The 24700-nt window shown below is 38.0% G+C and overlaps 2 protein-coding genes and 1 pseudogene across 3 annotated transcripts in view; 1 reads left to right on the top strand and 2 right to left on the bottom strand.

The window, feature by feature from the left end:
* Positions 1-691: 691 nt before the first annotated feature.
* UTP23 (UTP23 small subunit processome component) lies at positions 692-5531 on the bottom strand. Its single transcript, XM_032416076.1, has 3 exons — positions 5272-5531; positions 2109-2283; positions 692-1203 (listed from the first exon to the last, which is right to left on the bottom strand). Exons 1-3 carry the CDS (start codon positions 5457-5459, stop codon positions 820-822), a joined length of 747 nt encoding a protein of 248 aa, XP_032271967.1. The 5' UTR covers positions 5460-5531; the 3' UTR covers positions 692-819.
* A 3102-nt stretch (positions 5532-8633) lies between these two features.
* Positions 8634-8983, bottom strand: LOC116639343 (annotated as a pseudogene).
* A 7041-nt stretch (positions 8984-16024) lies between these two features.
* Positions 16025-24700, top strand: part of EIF3H (eukaryotic translation initiation factor 3 subunit H) — a 94001-nt gene continuing 85325 nt past the window's right edge. Inside the window, exon 1 of one of the 2 annotated variants that reach the window (XM_032415598.1) lies at positions 16025-16302. In XM_032415598.1, coding sequence (XP_032271489.1) covers positions 16171-16302 — 132 coding nt within the window. In that variant the 5' untranslated portion in view covers positions 16025-16170. The remainder of the gene's footprint in view (positions 16303-24700) is intronic. The other variant, XR_004300822.1, reaches the window with a different exon arrangement.

The raw sequence follows: 24700 nt of genomic DNA, 5'->3' as shown, positions 1-24700 counted from the left end.
ATAAATTTCTTATATAAATCATAGCATGGCTACTTGGTTCAGTGGGGAACAAAGGTTATAGTCATAATAATGCAAATACTTTATCTGGGATGTATAAAGATTGAACTATTAATATATTAGAAAAATGGAAGAGTCATACAAGTAAGCAAAATTTCCACTTTCTAACAGAAAGTCAAGTAATAGATGGACCAAAAGGTAGCAGCATACTCATATTATTTGGAAATATAAATTCTACAACTGCTACATGAATTAAATAAGAAATTTTCCTCTGTGAATGTTTTCCTCTGTTGTATGATTTGATTTTTTTTACACTATTTGCATGTAATGTTGGAGGGTAGGGGCAGTGGTAAGACAGAAAGAGACAACGTTTTACACTGAAAAATAATCTCCAGAATGCCTAAACCCATCCATCCTGGTTTGTTCTGTTCTTTTCTTTTTTCTTTTTTTTTTTTTTTAAAGATATTTTTTATTTATCGATTTGACAGAGAGATAGCACAAGTAGGCAGAGTGGCAGGCAAAGGGAGAGGGAGAAGCAGGCTCTCCGCTGAGCAGGGAGCCCGATGCGGGGCTCGATCCCAGGACCCTGGGATCATGACCTGAGCTGAAGGCAGCTGCTTAACCGACTGAGCCACCCAGGTGCCCCTTTTCTTTTTTCTTTTTTTTCTTTTTCTTTCTTTCTTTCTACAAATAATTTTAGGCAAAGGCTTATGGGTCAATATTTATTTATAAAAATAACAGTCTTTTATTGTACATACTTCCACAGTTTTAAAAAGAAATCTGTTTTTCCCATTTGAATGTCTTTAAAAGTATTCAAGGAATTCATTCATTATCCCTCTGCTTTTCAGAAAGTACTTTTGAGGTAGATCTGTTCCGGATTCTTTTTCTTTTTCTTTTCTTTTCAGAAGCAGGTGATTTTGTATCCTGTGCTTTCTTCTTTTTCTTCAAACAGCTAAGAGGATTGGGGCCACTTATTTTCTTGTGTTTTTTTCTTCTTCTCTGTTCCGGGTTTTTCACTAAACCCTGTTCTTCTTTGAGTTGCTTGATACTTTGTTTCTCATGCACTGAGACAAGCTGACCTGACTGGACTGCTTTAACAAAAGCAACAGTTTTGGGAGAAGGTTTGTCCAAGACTATAGTGTTCTGAATAATAAACATGAGAGGAACTCCAGGCTTTTTCTTTACTTTCATAGACAAATTCTGATCCTATTGAAAGGAAAAATAGAATTGTTTAGTTCAAATATGCCAATTAAATAAGATGCCTTAAATAGTAAAAATAAAAGAGATCACAAGTTTTACTTTTCAAATCAGTATGTCTCACTAATGGGAATATACTTTATAATTTAAAAAAAGGAAGACAAAGATGAAATCTGAGCACAGTTAAGTGGCAACAATGTGAACTACACTTATCAATGTTCTAGGACCACAAATTACAAACTAAGGCAATGGTAAATATGTGGAGGCAATGTCCTATGTTTCTACTCTAAGACATGGCTTCAAAAAGGGTTAAGAATGTTAACAGAGGTTGTAGGAATAGCAATAAAGTAAGAATTAGCTGACTCACATTCTAGATTCAGCTCTGCATCTAATTGTGTGATTTTATAATTCTAAAAGCATATTTAAGCAAATCTGTATGTACATGAACTCATTCGATAATATCAACACTGAGAGTCTCTCTTTCCCCCTCCTGGTCTTTAAAAGTCAGAAACAGTTCCATATTGGTAGCACTATTTCAAATAATATGAAACATGACTTTTTGAGGAAAAAATATGAAATAAAGGAACATGAGAAAACACTGATGAACACAGAATATAAAATCTTTGCTCTACTTATTTTCCCTTCAAGAACCCTGAAACATACAATCACATCTGTCAATAATTTTACTTAAAAAAAACTTCAGAAAGAAGAAAAATCAATATGCTTAAGGTTCTCTCCTCAAATTCTCCAATGACAACTGCTTTCACTGCAAATTAACTTAAAAGCCTGCATTTTAAAAAGTCGAGACATTTTAACAAAGCACTTCCACCTAATTTTTTCTGATTATACGTAGCTCCATATGAAACATAGATAGAAATGATTAAAATTGACTCTGGTTTTAAAAGCAGTATCACCTGTGTTGCCACAAAATAATGATGAGGATTTCCCTCTTCAACCATGGAGAGCAGACATTCTGATCCACTCACAGCATTCTTGAAATGGGGACAATTTCGGACTTGGCATTTTTGTGCAATCAGTTTTGCCCCATATAAGTCTTTTCCCAATGTTTCTAACTCTTTTAACACACACCTGGAAAAAAAAAGTTATTAACAGCTCACAATTATAACAGATACATATCGTTGTTCACAGAAAGCAAGTATTAAAAAAATACCCAATTTTTAAGAAAGTAAAACTATACCATTACAATCTGAATTTGTCATGTGTTGGCCCCAATCATACGGCGGCCAGTTCACTCTTTAAAAAACCTGGAAAATACAACCATTGAGTAGAAGGAATCACAGTTAAAATTTACTGAGCATTTACTATGTGTCAGGCAGCATGCTAATTGCTCTTTACATAACTTCTCGCTTAAATCTCAAAACAGCCCTGAGTTAGGCACCTTACTTGAAAATTACCCGTATTTTAGAGCACCTCACTCTGAGAGATTTCAAGCAACATGCTCAAACACAACTAATAAGTGGTAGAGCTGAAACGTGAATCCAAGTAGTTGACAACAGATGCCTTGCCCCAATCTTACCGCTATATGCTTCTAATTCAAGTACAAACTGGTACACCTTTAAACTATTTTCAGTACAGAAAAGTAAAAATTTTCAAGTCACCAGTTTAATAACAATCACAACTTCCTTTTTCACTCTGCATTTTCATATTAAGTCAGTGTTTTTCAAAGTGTCAGCTAAAAACTATCCATATCAAAATGACATAGTGATAATCACATTAATTTCTACTCCTTTCTCATCCCCACATCCGCACCTCTTGAGGAGCCAAATATTAGCATTTTAATAAGCTCCCCAGGCACTTCTTCCATCACAGAAGGGAAGAAAGCAAGCAAGAAAGAACTAATTAATTATAAGTACTGAGTCAAAAATTTCTTAAGCTCTAGCCAGCCCTTGTCAGACTCTACCTTGCCTCACTCCCTTTATCATCCCTTTAGTTTTTGTTTAAGAAGAGATTTTGCTTTCTAGTCATCGGTTCTGAACTCTTTTTCGGAGTTTCAGGCCCAAACTGCCAAGTATTTATTGAATATTTCCTGTGGATGTATATCAGCTCTTTAAATTCACATCTAAAATCAAAGTATTTCCCTGCCTCCAAACTTCTCCTCCAGGGCATGCTATCTCTTTGAATATATGAGCTTCCCAGACGCTGGGCGTAAGTCAGAAATCCTAACTGACCTTTTCTTCTTCACCCCTACCCCCACCCCTCCTCCATCAGCTGTTCGTCCTATCTCGGCTGTTGCTATCTAGCTCATAATGTCTCTTTGCAGAACCCTTGGGTTCCTGCCTTTCCTCTCTGAAGTTCAGGCTCCCATTATTTCTTGATTGGACAACCACAAAATGAGCTTGCCTGCCTTCACGCTCTTGCTTCTCCAACGTAGCCCTCACACCGTTAGCTTTTCTAAAAGACAGCTGTTAGGTCTGATAGCATTTATCTTCATGATGCACACCAAGAACTGACAGAGTAATATGCTTTAAAATAAACCATCAGTAAGCTGTGTGTGTGTGGGCAGGGGGAAGGAGGGAGTGGGTAAATGAAACAAGACTGGCCATGTCAACAATTCCAAAGCTGGGTGATAGACATTTCATTATATTACTCTACTTTTGTGTATGTATAAAATATTCTGGAAGTTAAATTCTTTAGGGAAAAAATGCTATAGAATGTAATTTCATGCAGTACTTTCCAAGCTTTTTTGTTATAGCACTATATTAAAAATGTTAGTATTTCTATGGCACACAGGGGTAAATGAACAGGTTTTGTGTAGCCAGAAGTGATGAATTCCAGGCACAAGCCAACTAAGGACTTGTCTGGCAGCCCTAAAGGCTAAGGGGATAAAAAATTGTGGGGTATCTATAACCATTTTGAGGCGTTACTTGAATATGGAAAGCTGTTCATGAAGCAGTATTATGTGAGAAGACAGGCCAATGACATTGTGTGCCCAGTTAGAGCCCATTCCTGTGTTTGTGTGTGCGTGTGCATGTGTATACATAAAGAATTGGATGGATGATACAGCACGTTGACAGTGGTGATTCATTGGCGTGGTATTATGGGTCATTTTAATTTTCTTTTTCTACTTTTTTAAAGTAAATAATCTACCATGAGGGGGGAAAACCCCTAAGTTCCTTAGTAGTTCATGTTGTAAGTTCGATTTACCTTCTTCCCAGCTTCACTTCCAATTATATCCTGTGCTCTAACTTCTTTTCCAGGCATTTTACAACTCCATTTCTTTATTCAAGAGGCTCCACGAGTCACTTGTCTCTTTTCTGTCACTCAAAATAGTCCTTCCCCTCAGAACCAAAAGGTGACTGGGCTCAGAAGTTACCTCCTTTACGAAACCTGCCATGATTCCATCCTCCCTCCCATCTCCAGGAGGTTCCATCTTAGGTGTTCCCACGCTGAGGGAGTCACAACACACCCATCGAGGCTGACTTCTGCACTCTACCGGCCATGAGGGCTGGAAGTTTGTCCTGCTCACCAAGTTTTCCTCAGTGGCTAGAGCAGCGCCTGCCATATGGCTGGTACTTAGTAAAGACAGCCGAATAAACCCATGCCCATGGGCAAAGGTCTTAACCTCGAGTTCTAAATTATCTTTCTGGGAATCGAAGATATTACCTCACAGGGCAGTTGTGAGGCTTGAAAAATTTTCATTTACACTAGAAAAAGCTGCCATTTAAAGGGGGTAGGTTTTGGATACCAGCAAGTGCCCTACATACACTATACCTCGTTTGATCCTTACGGCAACCTTTTTAGTTACGGTCTCTTCCTTACAGATGAGAAATCCAAGGCGCAGAGATTAACTCGCAGGAAATCACAAAGCTGGAGGACTGGGACCTTGATTCGAAGCCAGGCCGCACTACAAAGCCCTGGTCTTATCTGCCAGGCCAACGACGCGAATATTTGCAGGGCACTGTACTTTCTACCTACATTGCAGGCACTCGCCTGACCTCCTTAGTGCCTCCACTTCACTGTCAACTCCTCGTGGGTGGGGCGGTTTGCACGTCGTGGCCTCGCCTCTACCACACCCGCGGGATCCCCGGGCCTCCTCCCCGGACCCGCCTGGCCCACCTGGTGGTGCACAGCTGTGTCTCGCCCATGAGGTAGCGGGGCAGCTGCTCCCGCAGCTGGATGCGGCCGCGCAGCGCCGCCTGACAGAAGGTGCCGTCCACCAGGATCTGGTACGGCTCGCGAACTCCGAAATTATTGCGGAAGAAGCCGAGATGCTTCTTGACATGTTTCTGCCTCGTGATCTTCATGCCTGGCTTACAGGGATCAAGACCTAGGGCGGTAGAAAACTCCTACCCCAACCACCCGCTCCTCCCGGAAGTAAAGCGCCTTTGCCCCCGGAAGCAAACGCCCCCATCTGCCGGGCCTGCCCCTGGTTACGTCACGCCCGGACCAGCGCGCGTTTCACTCACAGTGCCCGCGCTTTAAGGTGCGCGCCCTGGGATCAGTGCTTGCGCCTGGCGTTTTCATGTGCGTGCGGTTCGCCTCTCAAAGATTGGCAGTATAATAATCAACGAGAATATGGAACCTTAATATGCTACGGGCATTACTCTAAGTAGTTTACCATATATTATTCCCTTTAGTGTTTATAATTCTCAAGTGGGGAGAGGAAAAGGATCAGAGTAGTTGGACAACTCCGTCTGACCGAGCAGGTTTGTCCTGGTTGCCTTCCCTCAAAGAAGTTAAGCACGTTTGCTAAGGGCACGTGGTTCTTTAGTGTTAGGACTATCACTGGAAACCAGTACTGAAGTTAAGGGCTTCCTGTAGTTCCAATGTTCTTGCTACCCACCCTCCATACGAACTACTGTTCCTGAGTGCCAAACTTAGGGGCAGGAGATCGCACCATTTTGCATCTCCGCCCCTTAAGACCATTCTAAATCACTTACACAGGGTGTTTTAGGAAAAAATGCTCAAGGGCTTCGTTTTCTAAGTGTCAGAATCCCTAAACTTGAGTCCTCGTTCTGCCACTAACCCAAGCCATTTCACTTTGAGTAACAATTCAAAAAAGCTGGGTTCAGTTCCACACTGTCAAACTGGTTGGCAGGACCAGACTATTTTTAAGAACCCGTTATATGTCTATGGTCTCTCATACTTGGTGAAATAACTGGCTTAAAATCTAAGATATGAAGACTACACACTGGACTCCAGTAACAGGAAGGGAAAAAGATGACCGAAAGTTTACAAGTTACTTGGTCAACTCGATTAATGAAGAGTTAATCAGAAAAATTTGTTCCCCAGCAGCTAATTGCCAAGCATCCGCTTCAATTCAGAGCAAGATAATCAAAGAATGGGGAGAATAAAATTTTGCATTTTTGTCCTGGCCTGGAATCCGTCCCAGATCTAGTTTTGGCTAACGATTGAGAGGAAGAACCAATAGAGAAAAGTGATTTACAAAGTGATTGAGATGTATTATTTGCATTTGGGGTTTTATTTGAAGGTACAGGTTTATGGAATTGGAACTAAGATATTCTATAATGATTCTCATGTCCTGATTCCCAGCACAAGGTCACTTAGATGGCTGCTTTTATTTCACTGAAAATAAATTTAGGAACGGAAGCTCTCATGTGTTATTATAGGATTGGATTCATGGTTCTTGAGTATAGTTACTCACTGCTTTCCAGTTTTATTCTTCTTTATTCCTGCATGCCAACTCCCCACCCCAGCTATACTCCCACCACAGAGAAATTATACCAGCCTTGTCTTGCAAAACAGTTAAAAATAATAATAAGAAGAAGAAGATTCACAGATTTATCTACCAACTCCATTCCATTGGTCATATTTCACTTGTGATAATAAAGAGAAACCTCACTACATTGGAGTTGGGAAATTGGGCAGAGAGAACTCTCACACTCCACTACTCTTAATCAATAACAGACCCAACAGGAAAAGACAGACCTTGTAGGTGGATACTACTTTACTACTTCAGCAGGAGGAAGAAAGGCTTTCCTTATCCAATGCCCCACCAACAGCCCAGCCAATGAGAGACGGTCACAACTTGGCCAATGAGAAGCCACTACAAGTTTTCAGTTTACTCCATTGGACTCTTTGTTTATACTAGTCTTTCAAACCCCCTGATTATCTCTATAAAAGAGCAGTACCTCTTTGTTTCCCAGATTTGCCTGTAGTTTTGCTGCAGCTCACTTGTCTGGTATTGCAATTGTCTGCTATTCCTGAATAACGCCATCTTTTTACTTGGTGAAATAACTGGCTTAAAATAACTGGTTTGATTTTTAAGGTTAACTAGGGAGAAAAATGTGGTGCAGGAATAGAGATGTGAGTCCTATTCTAGTTGTTGTTGTTGTTTTTTAATGTATTAAACTACAGCATAATTACTTTCCAAGCTCTATGTATATGACAGTGCCATTTGCATACCAGATCTTTATTTCACAAACATGAAAACAGTCTATAACAGCGTTTACCAAGTCTAAAACAGAGTTTTCTGTTACAGCAGTATTTCTCAAAACATGATCCTGAGACATGCAGAAAAAGCTCTTGTTGCTTGTTTAAAATGCCCATTTCTGGCTCAGAACATGTATTGAGGGATAGGGATACTATTCAGAAAGGAAGTGACATTTATTACAATCTTCCCAAGTCCTTATTATGCATATTAATGTTCCTGAGGTTTGCAGTCAAGCATCACTGTTTATCCACTAGGATATTTTCCAATGAATACTTTTTGGTCTGATGGTCAATGACCTAGTATTAGAAAATCAATATTTGGCCACAACCAAGGCAGAAGACAAATATTGCCATTATTGGTTGAACTATTTAGATATAAATTTAAATCTGAAATTTTACTTTAAAAATTATTTTGATATCATTGTTAGTCATTGAAAATAATTTTGACCTTGTAGTGCTGGAACAATAGCGTCTCAGCATTGCTAGCTGCTAGCTTTTTTCTTAGGTCACTACACTGGACATTTTCCATGCCAAATAGACATTCAGCTCAGGTAGCTAGGGAATTAATTTATTTTTCTTTATTTTTTCATACTCTTCATATTCTTTATTATGTCTGGATCAAATATAATTTATAATATGATTTGTTGTACATGATTTTGAAGTTTTTTCTTCATGAAATTTTGATGAAGCCAAGTTGACAGAATGATTTATTCTTGCAAGGTGTGACTAATTCCCAAACAAGACTTTTTCATGAAAGATTCATGGCCTAAATGGAATTAAATAGGTAAACATTAAATATAATTCATAAAGGTTATTTTGTTTAATTTCATAAATGTTAGTATTCCAGATAATTCACAAAGATCTTTGTGACATTATTGTGCCTTACATCCATATTTAAATATTTATAAACATTGGTTAACATCCATTAGTTCAAAAAGAACACAATGTTCTTTCTAACATTATGTAGCTAACACGTTTTTTTTTTTCTTTTGATTTTTTTCTTACTCAAAAAAAGCTTCATTTTTTTATTTAGCTTTCTAACTCTGTGCTTGTGCCTTCAACACTTGCACAACAATTTTCTGCCCCTCAATAAGGAAAGCACGCTTGATCCTGTCACGAACACACTTACCACACGTGGAACCACGATAGGCCCTGCTGACGTGTTTTTTTCATTTTAGACAACTTCATAAGGACTTTAGATCTCACAGCACGAACCCCTCGAAGTTGGCCTGACCAAAAATGCAGATTTTGGTGATTTCCCAATCTTTTTGGTATAAAGGTAAATGATTCTATTACCAGGGATTCTGGGCAGTCTAGTTTTGTTAGAGGCTGTAATGTAGGACAGTCTACGATGGTAGGTCAAACACTGGACCATTCTGAATGCCTTTGGATGCCATCCCTGGAAGAGAAAAAAGGAAGCGCTTGCATGTTTAAAGGTTAACTATGACTCTCTAACACATGTTCTAAGTAAATAATTTCCCTAAATAAATAACTTAAAACAACTTAGGTAAACTGTATTGAGGGCCTAAGTTCTTCACTAGGATCCCCTATGATAGACTCCATCCTGGACTTGCTTACTGTGAATTTTCATATATGGCAGGCAGTGTTTTGAAGGTAGGATCTGGAGGCTGCTCCACATTTTAAAACATTTTAAACGGTTTTTAAAACATTTTAAAACATTTACAAAAATGCCTGTCATAACAAGTGGAACAATGGAACAACACAAAGATATTCATCCCTTCTCTCCTTGCCCAGAAAAAAAACATTGACAACTTACTGAGTATCCTTCAGCAATTTCCCAAATTCATATACTTATATATCATTTGCATACATATATGTAGAGATTTTTGCTGCTTTATGTTATTCAAAAATGGAATCATATTTTATCACTTTTATACATTTTTGCTTTTCTCACCCAGCAATCCTTGTGGAAATCCTCCCCCGCCACACACCCCAAGTCAATCGGCATAGCTCTCATTCATTATTTTTAATGGCTGCATGACATTTCCCACAAAAACATCACATATAACATAGTGGATGTGACACAGACTGTGAGTTGTCACCCAATCTCTCCTTTTTTAGTAATTGAATTTGGATTTCACTCTGGACATTAATATGTGTTCAGAGAAAAGAATCCATTTCCCAAACTTGTGCGCAGTTAAGTATAGTCATATGGTTAAGTTCTAGCCAAGGATACATAAGTATAAATGTTACAAGGGACTTCTGGGAAGGCTGCTTAAACGATGCCAACTTAGCTCAGCGATTGGCACTTTGGTTTTTTTCCACTTTCTTCCTTCTTACTGGAATTTGGATGTGATGAATGGAACACCAGAAACCTATTTTAGTCCATGAGGTAACCTTGAGCATGGAGGCCATGTGCTAAGTTGGCAAAGCAGCTAAAGGAAGGAGTCTGTGTCATTTGTGAAACCATCTTTCCTAATCTAGGCTTTCTATGTCTGGACTTGTTTTACATGAGAAGAAAAATAAACTTTTACCTTGGTTTAAAAAATATTATTTTAAGGGTTTTTTTTTTCACTTTTTGAGACATTATTTATTTTAGAGCAGCATTAGGTTTACAACAAAATTAAAAGGAAGATACAGAGATTGCCCGTATACCCCCCACCTTGACACATACACAGTCTCCCTCCTTATCAACATCACTCATCAGAATGGTACTTTATTTTTTTCAACTGAGGACGAACCTACAATGGCACATTCAGTTTCTTTTATATGCAGCCAAACCCAGTCCTAACTGATAAAGTTAAAGCTACTTGCCAGAATTTTATATCGGCAGATGTCTTTGATGAAACTTTGATGTCAGCTAGGTTCAAAATCCGAGTTTATATGTTTTCTGTAAAAGGTGCAATATTTTTTCAAAGTAAAATAAATTAAATCTTTTTTACATACAATAAAATCTATCTTGACATTTTTTTTTCTTTTGAAAGTATAAACAATTTGATTTGAACTGGATGAATCTTCCGTTGAGTAAAGTTAGTTAAATATGAAGACCCCCTCCCAGCTGCTTGGGCAAGAAACATCAAGGACATATTAGTGTTACCCAGTTGTCAATTAAGGAAAGCAGGTAGGATTTCTGTCTGTTGGCCCAGCTAGTACTTGTGACTCTTCCTTCAGGGTATATGACAATAAAGAAAGTCTCTTAGAAAAAAGTTTCAAGGGATTTCTGTTTGTCAAGGGTATTTTTAAACCAGACAGTAATCAGGAAGTATCCACCATTGGTTATCAGATGGCTGTAAAATTGGACTAGCAAATTTGCTTGCTGTAATAATCTATTTGAATGAAATCATTCAGAGGACAAATACTGCCATGGGAATTAAGTCAAAAGGAATTCAGTATTTCACTATAACAGATCTGAATAGGGTTCTACATTGGAATGTTACTACAAATGTTTAATGGTATTAATTAAAGTGGTAACACCAAAACCTGGTAGAGAAGAGGAAAAGTTAGAAAGTGGCAGCGATGTGCAAACTGTTTTACTTTGATGCATAACAAACTGCCTTTTCAAATTTAATTAAATCATAACTGAAACTGGTAGAGAAGTTCATACCGACCATATGGGGTCTTTCACTTTAACTTATCAAAGCATTTTAGGAGATTAATGAATCCTTGTAAAATTACTCTGGGTAAGCAAATATTATTCCTGTTACTTAAAAGAGTTTAAAGATCAAAAATTATGTCAGATTATGGCATTAAAAGGATTTTCTACAAACACTATTTATTTATATTGAACAAAATGTTGAAGACAACCATTTCACTCATGCTTTCGTATATATTTTTAAGCAGCAGGAGGACTTCAGGGCAGAAACTGAACTCCTGGTGGCAAGAAATTAAACAGACTTTCAATAATCCAGTAGAATATTATTTCAAAGTCTCATATTTATAATTAAATTACACCAATACACGGTATTAATTATGTGGTATTATACAAAATAAAAATCACTCTTAGAATCTGGGCAAATGTTTTCAGTGCTAGATCACCTTGTTTTAATATTAGTTGGTAATTCATAAATCAAAATACTGGGAGGAGAAGGCCAAATGTTGTTTTCTGAATTATTATTATTTTAGCAAACATATAGGAAATGCCCACATGCTGGGTCATATGTGTAAATGAATATTATTTCCTTTTTATTGGCTCTTTCTTTACCCTCTCTATTGTTCCTTTCATGATACTGAGCAAATCACTTAGCTCTTCAAACAATGGCCTCACACAATCTCATTCCACATGTACACGGAGGGAAGCATATGATTTAAATTGATCCCAATCAGACTAAAGAGAAAGATCTTTTCTCCCCATGGTTGGGGGAGAGGTTTTCTTTTTCTTGCAATAAACATAAAAAAAGAAGTGCAATGTGTCCATTGCTCCTGGCAGCTGTTTTGAAATTATGGGGGTAGCCAGTCTGTGGACAGAACCAAAACATGTGAGAAGCCAGAGTCAAGAGCATCATAATGACATGGAACTGGAGAATTTATGCCACTTTATTTGCAATATGCCCTCCTCTAGATATTTAGTTATGTGATACAGTACATCTCCTTCTTGTTTAAAATAATTAAAATTGGGGTTTTCTGTGTACTTGTTTGTTTTTTGTTACTTGCAGCCCAAAGTGACCTAACTGATGGAATATTTGCTAAATCCAGCCCCCTCTCCCCAAAATGTATTTTAAAAGGAAAAATGATAGGGGGGCCTGGCTGGCTTGATTGGTGGAATGTGCAACTCTTGGTCTTGGGGTTGTGAGTTTAAGCCCCATTTTGGACATAGAACTTACTTTAAAAAAAAAATAAGTAAAAGGAAAAATGATGGTATTGCCTGTGTAACACCTTGCTTTAAGGAAAATTAAGATGTTCTGTATATGTTCTTGTTTTATCCTGGACAGCATTGTGAAGAGACTGGGATGCAGAAACCTGTTGTTATTAGCTGCTTTCGGCATCTCCCAAAGGTGTGTTTTCCACTCTAGTTAAATATTAAGCAAAGTGCTTAGTGTTTTAAGCCGGATGATTTTCTTTGGCCAAATGAATATTTGTGGACCTCTAAAAAGTATACTAACTTAATCCAGAACTTTAGTTTTTCCCTATTTATATGTTGTTTCTTCTGCTTTGCTTACATCTAAGTTTTGTGTTGTAGACCTGGCTTGTTAATTATGATGACACCGTATAGGTGCCTTAGGTAGGGGGAGAAATTGCCCTTTCCCCCCCCATTTCCATAGAATAGGGAGTTTCTGATCCCCTCCTCATGAGTGATTGTGGTTGGAGGGTAGACTTCCTGTTTTCTCTCCATTACATGTTACTTGTGACTCCTGAAAGAAGGAAGGGCTAATCTGACATTTTTGGAGATCTCATAACCATCACATAAACACATCTCTTTCCCAAGGGATAAAAAAAAGATCTTTGTGCTCCTTTCCTAGAAAATAATCTATATAGAAGAGGTAAGAACATACATCTCTTACAGAATCTCTTGCTGAAAGCTTTGAAAGTTTCCTTGCTTCTTTTGTTTTTAATGGATACTAGAGAAGGAGGACCCCTTAGCTCTATGTCATGAATATACAGTTACTTCCCAAAGGGACAGTAAATAGTAAGATCAGATTACTTTCTACCCTCTTCCTTCAGCAAAAGCTAGAACAAATGCTAAGTCGAGCCTATAGAGGTTAGCTGTGAGCCCTGAACAGACACAGACACAGTGCCCGCTCTGTATCCATCTACTCCATGACCAAGAGCGCTGCTCAGCTCAGGCCCCAAGACTTATCAGATGTTCAAAGGAACCTTGCCTTCCATAGAGGTCTGGAAGCAGGCAACAACTGAATAGGAATAAATTGATATTTAAAAAAATCCTTTGGTCATCTGTATACCAAATAGGAATAAAGTAACATTTAAAAAAATCCTTTGGCTCATCTTTGGTGTCTTCACTCTCATTTTACTACATTGAAAGGGGTTTAAGTAAGCCTTAGCCAAGTGAGGGAAACAGCTCCAGCACTGGCTGGTTCTAAGGCATGGCTGGACTGGTCACAGTCTTACATTCACTGGGCTGTGTTTTCCTAGTGGGAGGGGTTACTATGCCACAAAGGCAGAACTAGTCAGACAGTTTATTTTTTCATTTTCTCATTCAGGTATGACAGGGTATTCATTGCTTCCTGTCCCTAGGTGGTAGTCACCCATGGGCACAGCCCACAGCTGGCTTTGGAACCCTCACCATCCTCTCTCTTTTTGCCTCTGACTAAATTTGAAATATTTTCAGCAAATGTAGAAGTATGTTAAAAACTTTAGTTCCTGGGACAGAAAAAATGAAGAACGTATTGTTACAAATCCAGGGTAAATTTATTTTGGTCAGTAAATGAATAGCTACAATGGCATTAATACCCACAATATCAAACTGCTTTTTTTGGAGGCAGAAATACAATTTAATGATGGTAACCAACCTTCTTTGGGTGATCAGTACTGAATATTCAGTATTCTGCTATAATCTGTTATTTAAATTTTTCTGTATGCTTTAGGTTTATTTGGCTCTTATTTTTCTAAGATCTTGAGGAGGGAGCTTTGGTTATTAATTTGAGATATTTCCTCTTTCATAATGTATGCATTTAGCTATAAACTTTTCTCTTAGCACTGATGTAGCTGTGTCTCACAACTTTTGACATTTTATATTTTCATATTCATTCAGTTCAATGTGTGTGTGTTTTTAAAGTTCCCTCAAGACTTCCTCTTTGATCCATGGGTTATTGGAAGCATGTTGTTTAGTTTCCAAGTTATCTTTATGTTTTGACTTCTAGTTTGAATCCATTGTGGTTGGAGAACATAACTCTGTGTGATTTCAGTTCTTTTAAATTTGTTGAGGTTTGTTTATGGCTCAGGATATGGTTTATATGTTCCATGGGCATTTGAAAATAATGAAATGAATGTGTATTCTGTTGTTGGGTGGAATGTTCTATAAGTATTGATTAGATCCTGTTGATGGTATTGCTGAGTTCCTTTATATCCTAGCTAATTTTCTCTCTAGTTGTTCTGTCAATTGTTGAGAGAGGGGAGTTGAAATCTCTAACTATGACTGTGTATTTGTCTATTTGTTCTTTGAGTTCTAGGAGTTTTTTCTTTACAGAAGCTCAGCTTTGTTACTAGGACATACACATTTAGAATTACTATGTGTTTTTGGTGATTGGCCATTTTATCATTGTATAATGTCTCCCTCTGTCTCTGGTGATTTCCTTTTCTCCAAATTCTCCTTTATCTGATATTAATATAATCACTCCTGCATTCTTTTGCTTAATGTTGGCATGATATATTTTTTCCATCATTTTACTTTCAATGTGCCTATACCATTATATTTGAAGTGAGTTTCTTTTAGACGTAGTTGAGTGGATTTGTACTATGTCAACTTTGCTAAGCTGGAATCATACTTCCTAGAATTCCCTTTCCTGTATAGTCTGAGCTAGGGTTGCCCGCAGGGGTGTGAGGGAAACAGAGAAGTCAAAGGTGACTCCAAGGTTTTTGGTCTAATCAACTGGAAGAATCAAGATGTCATCAAATGAGGTGAGGAAGACTATGTGAGGGAGGTGGTATTTGGAGCTCAGTTTTGGAAAGGTTAAGTTGGTGGTACATGTTGAACATTTAAGTAGAGAAGTTGCATAGGCAGATGGATATGCTGGTGTGGACTTCAGTGGAGAGGTCTAGGGAAAAATAAATTTGGGAATTATCAGTTCTGCATAGACATCTATTGATTGAGTAGACATTTCAAAAATAAGCAATAGGCAAAATTTGGAAACATAACAATGTCTTAAATTCCTTATCTAAAATGATTTGCTAAAACTGTTAAGTATTGTTTTAAAGACTTCAGTTCTATATTTCAGAGAACTATGTTATAAGTCAGCATGATTTTTAGGGAATATGTTCTGCATTATCCTTGAACAATGTACATAAAATAGCTTCTTTGGTACTTTACTCATGTAAATCCTGCATAAAACTAATAGCAGCAAATGGCTGTTAAGTCTCGTTATTCTGATCAAAGTTCCCACATTATACTTTCTGTATAATCTAAGTGGTTAGAGACTGCTACCTAAAACTACCTAAAACAAACTGCAATACCAGCTCGCCACTAATTAACAGAGTGACGTTGGACAAACCCCGTCTCAGTTTCCAAGTATGTGTGATGGGAGTTAGTACAGCTCTTCATAGTTTACAAGATTGCGAATGGGGATTAATTAAAAAAAAAAAAAAAAGTGAAATCGTTTTTAGGCGAGACGCTACATAAAACAAGAGCTATAATGCTGTTAAGGTCAACTGACTAATAGAGACTGACTAAACATATGGTGGAAAATATTTTACAAAAGTCTAATTTTGTCTTAAAGCTTTTGATGAGAAAGAAGCCACAAAAGCACAATGCACATGCGCAAAAGTATACCTCCGCGAAGGAGGCGAGGCTGGAAAAGAGAAGGGAGGCGGAGCCCCACTCCAGCTTTTCCTCCCAGCTCCGCCCCTCGGGCTGTGCAGGACGTCACGTAAAGCTCGTACTTCCGCTTCCGGTCACTCACGTTTCTCTTTTTTTCCTGTCTGGCTGAAAAGATGGCGTCCCGCAAGGAAGGCACCGGCTCTGCTGCCACTTCTTCCAGCTCCACCACCGGCCCGGCGGGGAAAGGCAAAGGCAAAGGCGGGTCTGGAGATTCGGCGGTGAAGCAAGTGCAGATAGATGGCTTGGTGAGTGGGGTTCCGTTTCTACAGGCCCACGTGGGGAGCTCAGTTCTTAGTCCAGTCCCGCCAGACGCGCTGCTTAGCGGTCTTCCCCTGGGCCTGGTGAGACTGGGACAAGGTTTTCCCCTAAAACCTTTCTCTTTCATCTTCACTTTTTGTTGGGAGGCGCAACAGCTTTCTCTGCCACCTACTGGGGGAGTTGAGGGCTGAGGAAGGGAACAGAGGCTACGGGTGTGTGTGACAGATTCTTGGGGTCTTGTTTTGAGATGCCTGGATTTGGAGAAAGACTCTTTAGGAAGACAAATAGGTGAAGGAGGTGTAGTGAAGGATCTAGGAATCTAGGGCTTTTGGGAAGGTAAGGTAAACTTCATTGATTCTCTGCTGGGACCTGACATCTGTAACTTCCCAAGTGGAGATTTACTTTGTAGCCACTTCTGAACCTGTGGTTCAGCGTTTATCTGAAACTATGTAGCGGGCATAAACATCTCTTATGTTGTCTTCTCCTTTCCCCATCTGTGAATGTTGGGAGTGCCTCAGGACTTGGGTTTAGGCATCCTTCTGTCAGGTCTCTGCTTGACATAGTGTATCGAGAGTAGGTAAAAGCACGCTCATGGAGCCAGACTGCTTGGGTTTGAGTCCTATCTCTAAAATTAGCTGAATGACTTTGGTTAAGTTAATCTCTTTATAGTTATTTTCCTCATTTTAGTTGTTTTGAGGATTAAAATAGGCTGAAATGTGTCAATAACTAGAACAGTGTCAGACATAGTAAGTTACCATTTAATCTTAGTTGCTTCAGTGTTATTATTTGTGTTACAAAAGTTACAGTAGTAGACCCTCCTTAAGTTCCTTTCCTCGACTTAAATATTATTTATATTCTGAAAAGCTTTAGATTTATATTTCTTGCCAGACGTGGTTTTTGCATGCCACTCTTAAATATCCTACTGCCCGCCTGACATCGCTTTTTGGATATCTTATAGGCATCTCAAATTTAACTTGTCCAAAATAAGATTACTGTCATCTCCCCTTCCTTCCTCTCTCCCCATCCTTGGTCTTACCTCAGTCTCTCCCGTCTTAGTAAATGGAACTACCATCTAACCATTTGAACAAGTCAGAAAACCTAGGCATTAACCTACATTTGTTCTTTTTCCCCCCTCCTCAGCAAATCCTGTTGGTTCCACCTCCAAAATACATCAAATTCATCTGCTTCTCATCTATCTCTATGCCATCAATCATATCCACTTGCAATAAAATACAGACTTCTTACCACATTCTTCAGGGTCCTGCTACTCCTGTCTCTTTCTCCAAACTCACCTCCTACTTTATTCTGGGCTCCATTCACAGTGACATTTTAGTTGTTTTCTCTTCCTGAAATACTCAAGTATTTAGTGGCTTCTTTTGATTCTTTAGGTCCTTGGCTTAAATTCCCCCATTTCAAGACAGGCCTTGCCTCCCAGCCCTGTTGAATGTCGCTCCCTCCCCATCATCCTCCATCACACCACTCTGTTTCATAGCATTTTCCACTGTCTGTAACTGTCTTGTTTGTTTTCTTGTTTGACTCTCCCACCAGAACATAAGCTACTGGAGAACTTTGCTTTTTCACATGTTATGTTCCAATAGAGACCTTTTAACTGATATAGGTAGAATAAATGAATGAATAAAAGATTTCATTTTATTTTTTTTAAGATTTATTTATTTTAAGAGGGGGAGACACGAGCGGGGTGGGGGGGAGGTCAGAGGGAGAGGGAGAGAAGCAGACTCCCCACTGAGTGCAAGCCGGCCATGGGACTTGATCCCACGACCCTGAGATCATGACCTGAGCCGAAATCAAGAGTTGGACCCTTAACGACTGATTCACCCAGGCGCCCCTCATTTTTATACTGCTCCTAGTACATGTCCTGATATCTTTTATAGATTATTCTATTGGTATCTTGAATTGTTCTCTTAGCCCTGTTCAGTCCATCCTTCATAATTTAATTAAAACATTCACTTAATGTGAAAGTTTAGATCTTGTTAACTGCCTTCCTTAAATGTTTACAGTGATGTTGCAGTGAATTCAAGGCCTACCAAGATGTCCTTGCTTTTGTGTTCAGGTTAATTTCCTACTATTTCCAAGCCTCATAGGAAGTGTACGTTCCAGCAACACAGGACTATTTGGTTAGTCTCATGTTTGATCACATTTGTTCCTGGCATCTTGTTAGTGGTCAAGACCTGTTTTTCTTCTTGTATCGAACCTTTCCTTTCCTACCTTTGGTTCTGTTTCATCACATCTTCTGTATCTTTAATATTACTTTCCCCTTAACATGTCAACATTGTCAGGACTTTCCCATATTACAATGTTCAGTTCTCTTTTTCACTTAGTTCCATTCTTAGTTTCCACTTTTTTCCTCTTGAAGTCAGTGGTTAAAGAATTATCTATGTTTGTAGTTTTCCATTCTTCCTTCAACTCACTGTTGTTAGAATCTCCATCACCAATAATTCCCTGATTTAGTTTTTAGAAAAATCATTGATAGCATTTGCAAAGAACTATAAAAAATATCAAAATATATCACACATGCAAAAAAGTATCTATGATACATAATTTAAATAATCACAAAATAAACATCCAGCTACCTGCCATTCAACCTGAGAAATAGAACATTGTGAATATCTTTGAAGCCTCTTCCCCTATTTCATCCTTTCCTCTCATCCCTAATCCCCACCCTATAATCACTATTGTGAGCTTTGTTTCAGGGATTGGGTTTTCTTAAAGCTTCACCATACAGAGTATTTCTAAACAATTTGTTCAGTTTTGCCTGTTTATATCAATTATATGAATGAAATGTGAATTAAATCGTAGTACATGTTCTCCTACGTCTTGAGTCATATATGCATATCTCACATTGTTTTTGAGATTAGTCCATTCTAGACTGTGGCTATAATTCATTCCTTTTCATTACTATAGAGCACCTCATTGTATGAATATGACATAATTGTCCTCATCTGACCGTTAATGGACAATTAGATGGTTTGTTTTTCTTGTGTGAAATGGTATCTCTCAAGAATCTTTTAATTGTCCATTCCATTAGACTTGTCAATGAGATTTTTACTGTACCCTGCACAGAGTCGGTGCTCAGTGCATCCTCTTGGAATGGAGGAGTGGCTCTTCATTGCAGTCAAATGATCTCATTGTTCCTAGAAAAGATCAAACTAATCTTTCCTGTAGAACTTTTCATGTAAAACCTACATCGTTCCCCCAAACCTGTCTGAATCTTTCCATGGATCAGCGAGACAAGTGGAATTGGCCTCACCTGGTACCTTGTTAGAAACGCAGAAATATAGTATCTCAGAATCTTAGCCCCCCCCCCCCCCCCTCGTCTTGATCTACTGTATCAGGTGGTTTATAGCATATTAATATTTGAGAAGTATTGTTCTGGTCCACATTGATTTCTTCCTTTATCTGAACTTTTAATGATGACAGCTTGTATCGCTCATCTTGGCACATTATCATAGACTGTTCATTAATGGTTTACTGTTTTTCTTTTCTCACTGAGATGATAATTTGTTTTTTTTTTTTTTGAGATGATAATTTGAAGACAAAATTGTAAAAATTTTTAAGAGATTTTATTTATTTAGAGAGAGAGAGAGAGAGAGTGTGCGAGTGAGCATGCGTGGGGGGAAGGGCCCAAGGGGGAGGATGAGGGACAGACTCTGTCCTGAGCTCTGAGACTGGAGCCAGACACAGGGCTTGATCTTGATCCTGAGATCACGACCTGAGCCAAAACCAAGAGTTCGATGCTTAACCGACTGTGCCATCCAGGTGCCCCAAATTGTAAAATACTTGTGTCTTTCATAGTTCCAGTGCTTAAAACTGATTACCATCAAAATTTATTCCTTTAAAATTTTGTTTTTCCCTTTATGTAAAAAGTTATTTTGTTTAGAATTGTTAGCTGCCTCATTCCTCCTTTATTGGATGTAAGGCAGAGTATGTTATTAATAAGTGAAAAGGTCAGAGTTCCATCTACTTTGTCATTTAGGTAGTATCATTCAGATGTTTCCTCACAGGTACTTTCCAACTGCTCTTAAGTGGCCCCATTAGTTCATTGACCCTTTTATCACCCAGTCAGGCCCTTGTTACTGTCGAAATTCTCTTATTTGTTGCTTGTCTTCTCTCACTAAAATAGCAACTTCCCAAGAGCAGGATCAGTGTCAGGTTTGTTCACTGCAATATTAACAGTGACTGACACATAGAAAGCACGCAGATACTGTGAATGAATTAATACAGTTCTGGGTACAAGAAATTTTCTTGAAAATGAATCATGAGGAAACTGGGTCAGTAAATGCTTTGTAGAAATGGTGTGTTGGTGAGAAACACGAGTGAGGCTGGGAGACCAGTGAGCTTTGTAAACTCGCTCATATTTCTTCCTTTATTTAAAGCATCAGTGTCTTATCTGTAAGAAAAGTCACTAATGTTAATTGAGCACCTGCTATTTACAAGACCCTGTGAAGGAAAGTTTGGTTAGATTATGTCTGATCCTCACAACAGTTCTAAGGGTAGATGTTATCTGCCTTACATACCTGTGGTTCTTCAAAGCTGATGAGAAAATGGTGGAAGTGCTTTGTGAACTGAAAGGAATAATTCACATTTGTAAAGGGCTTATACTAGGCCTAATGACATATATCACCGTGTATTGTGTGTGTGTGTGACACTGCATGAAGTTAGTAGCTTGTTAGACTAGATAGTAGCTTGTTAAACTATGAAATGGAAACCCTAGTCTAAAATTCAAGTCTCAAGTAGAATACAATTTGGCCTTTAAATGTTTTAACAACAAAAAAATTGTGTGGGTCTTGGTTCCTCCTTTCAGTTTTCTGACTTCAGTAAAGAGTAAGTTGGTTCACATGTGTGGATATTTCAGTCAGATAACTTGAAATTCTTTCAAGCACCAAAATTTTTACATTTTAGCCATTTTAATTGTAAATCTTTCTGAAGTGTATTACATAAATTTCTGCCTCTTTAGTCAGAGAATATTGAACACAGCTTAGCCATGTTTTGATGACTTAGTATTATCTTTAAGAACATAATTTGTTGCCCCATACTGGACAGTAGTCCTCGAGAATCCCTTTGGGTATTTACATCTGTTTATTTCTATAATGTCCCCTGTCTTTGAGGTGCCTTGCATAATTTGTCTTTCTAGTTGGCTGTCTTTTTTTCTCACTGTTTTTGTTGTTAAACTTACATGTCTTACCCCTTTTATTTCCAGCTTTTTATTTGCTATGGATGGTAAACCAGATAAGCAGTCTTGTTAGCATTATTTTTAACATGAGGCTAAGTACATGCTGCATGAGGATTAAATTGAGTATGCAGTCTGACATTTTGATCACTTAGTTATATTTTTGCTTTAGCAAGTAAGATGTTACTAATTGTAAGTAACAGCTTTTTATAGTAGATAAAAACATTTGACATACATTATTATATCCTAGGAACTCCAGGAGCTGATAGAACCAGTATTAACTGGATTATATGTATGATTCAGTCACTCATAGAAGCTGAGTGGCTTTTCAAGGGTGTAAAGTGAATTTATTCTAGAGTTTGGACTCAAATCACAAATTGCCATCTTTGATGCATTTTGCTTTCCATTATTACAACTGCTTCATCCATTGTAAGGACTCAATAGATGTTAGTTCTTACTATGTGCCAGGTACTATTCAGAGTACTTTATATGTATTATAGCTTTGAAGCCATGTAACAGCTCTGATTTGGGAACCATTATTATCCCCATTTTACAAATGAGGAAGCTCATATACATATAGATTATGTGACTTGATGAATGTCGGCATAAGGGGAAATAGAAATAGTGTTCACAAAAGAATTAATCCAGTGTTTCTTGCTCAAGCATCAGGAAGTGTATTTTCCAAAACTTAGGTCTCTTACAGACTTAGAACTTCAAAATGTACAAGAAAGCGAATATATCAGAATCTTTATATTTAATAATCTGTCATATTTGAGGAGAAGATTTGTAGCTAATAGAAGTCAATTTAGTAAATTTTCTCATTTGGAAAAAGACAGCTTTTAGCCAATGGGTCACACAGATGTAAGATATTGGGGAATCAACATTGCAGAAAATAGGAGGTAAGCTAAAGAGAATTGAGGAGTACTGGTAGGTATTCCTTAGTAAGGTAGTTTACTTGCCTTAGGGTAGGCAAATCTAAGTCTGTCTGACTTCTCAGGATGTTTTTAAGATTCATATAATCCTGGAGACATCCTGGACTTTGTTCCTTTCCCTTAAGATCAGAGGGCTTATTGGAATCCATTGCCTTTTTGAGAAAGCTTTCTGATAGTGCTTCCTGTGTTTATGGTATATACATCAGTGATGACAAACTGTATTAGTGTTGTTTCTTGTAACTATCTTGGGCTAATTTAAGGAGCCTAGCATACATGGTATTTCTCATGGGGGAGATGATTTAATAAATCAGCTAGCATCTCTGGGCCTTAGTTTCTTCTTTAATATGAGGATAATGCATGGCCTTCCTGCTGTAATGAATAGAAGCTTAATAAATACTATTTTTATTGATGTTTAATTATGTAGTAACAGATTTAGTAGTTGGTATTGATTTTAATAGTTACAGTGGGATTCCAAACTCAATGCTTTACCAAGTAAATGGAAGATAATGAAAAATTTTAACTTCAGTTGTAGCATATTTGGCCCAGATGAAATGGCATATGTACTCTTCAAATGCCTATTTTGATATTAAAAGGTGTGGGTGCACAGTATTCACTGGTTTCTTTTCTTTTGTTTTCTTGTCACCTTTGGCTTCAACTAGCTACTATATAATTATAAATTCTGATCTTCAGCTTAATATCCGAGATTTCAAGAGCTTTGCTGAGCAACACCAGGGATTTTAAGTCTTCCTAGCATTTTTCTGGACTTTTAGCTCAGCCTTAGCTTTGACAAGCCTCTACAGAGCATTAGCCTTTGGCGAGGGTCTTTACCAGGTCTTATTTTGTAGTCAGATATTCTCACTTGTACTTTACCCACGTCTACCCTAGTTTCTTAGATGAAAGCTTCTAATTTCAGCACTTACACGAAAGCTTGGTTGCATATGCTTTTCTCTTGGAGATTAGTTCATAGTTTTTCTTTTGTAAAATACTTAAATTGTGGTACTTGGATATTATTTCCTTTGGCAGTGTATGAGAAAATATACTTAAAGAGAAAATAGCTTTATTTTTTCCCATAAACTATTTGTAGAAGATGATTCTGTAAAATGGCTTTATCTTTTTTTTTTTTTTTTTTTTTAAAGATTTTATTTATTTATTCATTAGAGACAGAGAGAGAGAGAGAGAGAGGCAGAGGGAGAAGCAGGCTCCCAAGGAGCAGGGAGCCCGATGCGGGGCTCGATCCCAGGACCCCGGGATCATGACCTGAGCCGAAGGCAGACGCTTAACCATCTGAGCCACCCAGGCGCCCCTAAAATGGCTTTATCTTGTAAAGATTAGATTTAATAGCAAAAAGTACAGTGTAATGCACATCTCCATCTATATGGTGACACACTGTACTTATTAAAACTGAAAGAGCTGAAATGGACACTAGTGTATGCAAGAGTAGTACCCTGTATTTTTGTTAATGTTGGCACCAAGCCCAAAAATAGAGTAGAAAAAATTGATTCAGCAAAAGAGTGGTAACTTAATATTAACTTAGTCAAAATATAAAACTTTTTTACTGTTTGAGTCTGAATTCGTCAGCTGTATTTTGGCATAATATTTTAAGGTTTTAGTTTTACTCCAAATAGTACCTAAACACCACAGATAGTCATTGTATCCTGATGATTAATATGAATTCTTTTCCTTAGTACCTTCTATACCTCTATCTCTGTCCCCAGCTAGTTTCATTTGATGTAAGTAGCCAGTGTTTGTTTATTTATGGGACAATAGTAATGTGCCAGAATACGATTTTTTAAAACAAAACCCATATGTATTCATTGTAAGAGAAGTTTGGAGAAATCTCTCTCTCTTTCTCTCTCTCTCTCTCTCTCTCTCTCACACACACACACACACACACACACACCCCAACCAGAAAGAAAATTACTCGGTTTATAAGCTCATAACGTGAGGGTGGGTAGCACCATTAAGATTTTGGGGTTTACTTTTCTAGTGTTTTTCCTGTGCTTTAATAAATACCTATAGTTAGGGGCGCCTGGGTGGCTCAGTCGTTGAGCGTCTGCCTTCGGCTCAGGTCATGATTCCACGGCCCTGGGATCGAGCCCCGCATCGGGCTCCCTGCTCGGTGGGAAGCCTGCTTCTCCCTCTCCCACTCCCCCTGCTTGTGTTCCCTCTCTCGCTGTCTCTCTCTGTCAAATAAATAAAATAAAATCTTAAAAAAAAAAATACCTATAGTTGAAGTTAATGGCTTAAAGGTTATGCATGATTTTA

The sequence above is a fragment of the Phoca vitulina genome, unplaced genomic scaffold (genome assembly GCF_004348235.1).
Source record: "Phoca vitulina isolate PV1807 unplaced genomic scaffold, GSC_HSeal_1.0 scaffold18, whole genome shotgun sequence".
Lineage (NCBI taxonomy): Eukaryota > Metazoa > Chordata > Mammalia > Carnivora > Phocidae > Phoca > Phoca vitulina.
The sequence above is the reverse complement of the archived record's forward strand: the minus strand, read 5'-3'. Positions and strand labels throughout refer to the sequence as shown.